A 5,000-nucleotide genomic window follows, 5' to 3' on the forward strand; every position below is an offset into this window, starting at 1 on the left:
ATTCACCTGGACTCCTTCACTTTGCTGATTGCTCTTTCTATATCTGTCTGTTCCTCAGTTTGTTCCCCGTGTCAGCATTATTGTCATTACGTTTCCCCCTGTCCAGACGCTGTTCTTGTTCTATTTCATGTGGGTTATTTATTGAATGTTCACTCCCTGTACTTGCTTCTCATCTCCCAGCGTCTGTCCTCACAATGACCTCTATTCATAAACCATATTCTAGTACTAGCAGATCCCACACATTATTTAACTCGAATAAAAAGGAAGTGGATGTATAAAACGGAAGGTTATTAGACTTCATTGGAGATGACCCTGCCTTTACTGTGAACGTGGACTATCTTTAGTTATACCGCTGTAAAACAAATGTTATAAATGTTTATTCTATTTTACTGAACCATTCTGATCTTGTATTATTTCTTATTGTTGTTGCATTGTCCAGAAGGAACCTGCAGGTAAGCATTTCATTAGAAAGTGTCTACCATGTGTATCCTGTACATACAACTACTAAAACTTGAAACCTTGAAACCTGACAGCAGTCACAATGTGAGAATAGTAGTAGGGCTATAAGATACAGAGACAGAGGAGAGGGGGAGGGAGACAGAGACAGGGGAGAGAGGGAGGGAGACAGAGACAGGAGAAGAGGAGAGAGAGAGGGAGGAAGACAGGAGAAGAAGAGAGAGGGAGACAGGAGACAGGAGAAGAGAAGATAGGGAGGGAGGAAGACAGGAGAAGAGGAGAGAGGGAGGGAGACAGAGACAGAGGAGAGAGGGAGGGAGGGACACATGAGAAGAGAAGAGAGGGAGGGAGGAAGACAGTAGAAGAGGAGAGAGGGAGGGAGGGACACAGGAGAAGAGAAGAGAGGGAGGGAGGAAGACAGTAGACGAGGAGAGAGGGAGACAGAGACAGAGGAGAGAGGGAGGGAGGGAGGGAGGGAGGGAGGGAGGGAGGGAGGGAGGGAGGGAGGGAGGGAGGGAGAGAGAGAGACAGAGTAGAGAGGGAGGGAGAGAGACAGAGGAAAGAGGGAGGGAGACAGAGACAGGGGAGAGAGGGAGGGAGACAGGGTCAGAGGAGAGAGGGAGGGAGACAGAGACAGGGGCGAGAGGGAGGGAGACAGGGTCAGAGGAGAGAGGGAGGGAGACAGGAGAAGAGGAGAGAGGGAGGGAGGGAGACAGAGGGAGGGAGACAGGAGACAGAGGGAGGGAGACGGGAGACAGGAGAGGGAGGGAGACAGGGTCAGAGGAGAGAGGGAGGAGACAGAGACAGAGGAGAGAGGGAGGGAGACAGAGACTGAGGAGAGAGGGAGGGAGACAGAGACAGGGGAGAGAGGGAGGGAGACAGGAGAAGAGGAGAGAAAGAGGGAGGGAGACAGAGACAGAGGAGAGAGGGAGGGAGACAGAGACAGAGGAGAGAGGGAGGGAGACAGAGACAGAGGAGAGGGGGAGGGAGGGAGACAGGAGAAGAGAAGAAAGGGAGGGAGACAGAGACAGAGGAGAGAGGGAGGGAGGGAGACAGGAGAAGAGAAGAGAGGGAGGGAGACAGAGACAGAGGAGAGAGGGAGGGAGGGAGACAGGAGAAGAGAAGAGAGGGAGGGAGACAGAGACAGAGGAGAGAGGGAGGGAGGGAGACAGGAGAAGAGAAGAGAGGGAGGGAGACAGAGACAGAGGAGAGAGGGAGGGAGAGAGACAGAGGAGAGAGGGAGGGAGGGAGAGAGACAGAGGAAAGAGGGAGGGAGACAGAGACAGGGGAGAGAGGGAGGGAGACAGAGACAGGGGAGAGAGGGAGGGAGACAGAGACAGGGGAGAGAGGGAGGGAGACAGAGACATAGGAGAGAGGGAGGGAGACAGATACAGGGGAGAGAGGGAGGGAGACAGAGACGTGGGAGAGAGAGAGGGAGGGAGACAGAGGAGAGAGGGAGGGAGGGAGGGAGAGGAGGGAGGGAGACAGGGTCAGAGGAGATGTTGTCTGGTATACTCACAGCTGATCCTTTAGATCCTCCAATACCATCAGTACCAGGGTTACCCTGTAGGGAAGGACAGAGGAAGAACACACTAGTTAGAATGAGAGACATCCTTTCATAAGGCCATATCTTATAGTACAATACTTAAGGTCATAGTTCAATCAGGAAAAGCCCTAGTCATGTGACTTGGAACACTGACACACAGGTTTATGGGGACACTCATGGGGACTGTTCAGGGACACTTATGTGGGGCCACTGTTTTACAGGGACACTGTTTTATGGGGTCACTTTCTTTGTGGGGCCACTTTTTATGGGGACACTCACAGATGCACCGGCGGGTCCGGGAGATCCAGGGGTTCCTGACTCACCACGGGGTCCCTGAGCGCCCTCAGGTCCACGAGCACCGGTGGGGCCAGCTTCTCCCTGGAGAGAGACAATCAATCAATAATACAACACTTCAATCAATCAATCAAACGAACAACCAATCGATCAATTAATCTATAAATTATTCAATAATCCAATAAATCATTAAATCAATCAATCACACAAACAATCAATCGATCAATTAATCTATGAATTAATCAATAATCTAATCGGTCAGTCAGTAATGTATTAGAGGGCATCATTTCAGTAAAGAGTCTATATGAGGAAATTGATGATTCAGTTTGATTGGTGATGGATTTGCATGATGTCAAATAAACAAAGTTGATTAAAGTTTTCAAATCTTGTCAAAATTTAGTCAGAAGTGTTTAATCTTAATTGAAAAACCAAGTAGGTCATTTCCATATAAAGACTTTATAAAGTCTAGATACTTTTATGGCAGACAAATGAAGAGAAGAGTAACAGTGTTACAACAACATTGGCTGCATTTGAATAAAAAGAAGAAACCCTACTTTTGGCTAAATTAAATGAACCTTAGCTTTCATATAAAAAGTAATTTTATGAGGGGCTGTGTGGAAAAGTGCAGTAGCCAGAGCCACGTGTATAATGGTTTCCAGGCCTACTGGTCTAATAAAATAGAACGGGGAGATTTATCCTGACTAAATATTGTCAGACAAGAGGCCGACCCTTTACTACAGACATCAACCAATCATAGCGCTGCGTAGTGAGGTCACAGCCTTTGGGAAACTGGGTGAATGAAATGAATGAAATTCCTAACTGTTGTTACCATGGTGTTTTGGCTTAGTAGGATGACATAATATAAGTTGCATGTGTATAAGTGGTGGTAGAGAGATTGGTATTTTGGCATGGGATGTAGTCCATATTGTTTTTTTGTTTTTTTTAGGGAGGGGTTCAGCTTTAATACTGCAGATAGATTGTGGTTCCATCAATGTAACTGTCTGCATCATTTCCAATCCCCCATATATTATATATACATTTAAATAAATATATTTTCCTTTATAATTTCCCCCTAACCCTACCGCCCCTCCCCTAATTGGAGTAAACTAATGGACAACAACTCTTAGGCTTCTACTTCCTGCTTATTCCATACTAGACACATTTTACAGACACAGTACATTTTACAATAGGTATCCGTTGTTTGTTTTTAGTCCCATCCTTCAGCTACACTCAACCCCTCCCATCTATCTCTGAAGACCATCCAGTCCCATCCTTCAGCTCCCCTCAACCCCTCCCATCTATCTCTGAACACCATCCAGTCCCATCCTTCAGCTACCCTCAACCCCTCCCATCTATCACTGAAGACCATCCAGTCCCATCCTTCAGCTACCCTCAACCCCTCCCATCTATCACTGAAGACCATCCAGTCCCATCCTTCAGCTCCCCTCAACACCTCCCATCTATCACTGAAGACCATCCAGTCCCATCCTTCAGCTACCCTCAACACCTCCCATCTATCACTGAAGACCATCCAGTCCCATCCTTCAGCTACCCTCAACCCCTCCCATCTATCTCTGAAGACCATCCAGTCCCATCCTTCAGCTACCCTCAACCCCTCCCATCTATCTCTGAAGACCATCCAGTCCCATCCCTCAGCTACCCTCAACCCCTCCCATCTATCTCTGAAGACCATCCAGTCCCATCCTTCAGCTACCCTCAACCCCTCCCATCTATCTCTGAAGACCATCCAGTCCCATCCTTCAGCTACCCTCAACCCCTCCCATCTATCTCTGAACACCATCCAGTCCCATCCCTCAGCTCCCCTCAACCCCTCCCATCTATCTCTGAACACCATCCAGTCCCATCCTTCAGCTCCCCTCAACCCCTCCCATCTATCTCTGAACACCATCCAGTCCCATCCTTCAGCTCCCCTCAACCCCTCTCATCTATCTCTGAACACCATCCAGTCCCATCCCTCAGCTACCCTCAACCCCTCCCATCTATCTCTGACCACCATCCAGTCCCGTCCTTCAGCTCCCCTCAACCCCTCCCATCTATCTCTGAAGACCATCCAGTCCCATCCCTCAGCTACCCTCAACCCCTCCCATCTATCACTGAAGACCATCCAGTCCCATCCTTCAGCTACCCTCAACCCCTCCCATCTATCACTGAAGACCATCCAGTCCCATCCTTCAGCTCCCCTCAACACCTCCCATCTATCACTGAAGACCATCCAGTCCCATCCTTCAGCTACCCTCAACACCTCCCATCTATCACTGAAGACCATCCAGTCCCATCCTTCAGCTACCCTCAACCCCTCCCATCTATCTCTGAAGACCATCCAGTCCCATCCTTCAGCTACCCTCTACCCCTCCCATCTATCTCTGAAGACCATCCAGTCCCATCCTTCAGCTACCCTCAACCCCTCCCATCTATCTCTGAAGACCATCCAGTCCCATCCCTCAGCTACCCTCAACCCCTCCCATCTATCTCTGAAGACCATCCAGTCCCATCCTTCAGCTACCCTCAACCCCTCCCATCTATCTCTGAAGACCATCCAGTCCCATCCTTCAGCTACCCTCAACCCCTCCCATCTATCTCTGAAGACCATCCAGTCCCATCCCTCAGCTCCCCTCAACCCCTCCCATCTATCTCTGAAGACCATCCAGTCCCATCCTTCAGCTCCCCTCAACCCCTCCCATCT

At 49.2% G+C, this 5,000-nt stretch overlaps 1 protein-coding gene across 1 annotated transcript in view; it reads right to left on the reverse strand.

Annotated features, from left to right (window-relative positions):
• The window catches only part of LOC120020152 (collagen alpha-1(II) chain-like), an 82,984-nt gene that overhangs the window by 35,280 nt on the left and 42,704 nt on the right, over positions 1-5,000 (reverse strand). The window contains exons 12-13 of the mRNA XM_038963630.1: positions 2,282-2,380; positions 1,976-2,020 (exon numbers count right to left, since the gene is read on the reverse strand). Coding sequence (XP_038819558.1) covers positions 1,976-2,020; positions 2,282-2,380 — 144 coding nt within the window. The remainder of the gene's footprint in view (positions 1-1,975; positions 2,021-2,281; positions 2,381-5,000) is intronic.

The sequence above is a fragment of the Salvelinus namaycush genome, chromosome 2, assembly GCF_016432855.1.
Source record: "Salvelinus namaycush isolate Seneca chromosome 2, SaNama_1.0, whole genome shotgun sequence".
NCBI classification, from domain to species: Eukaryota; Metazoa; Chordata; class Actinopteri; order Salmoniformes; family Salmonidae; genus Salvelinus; species Salvelinus namaycush.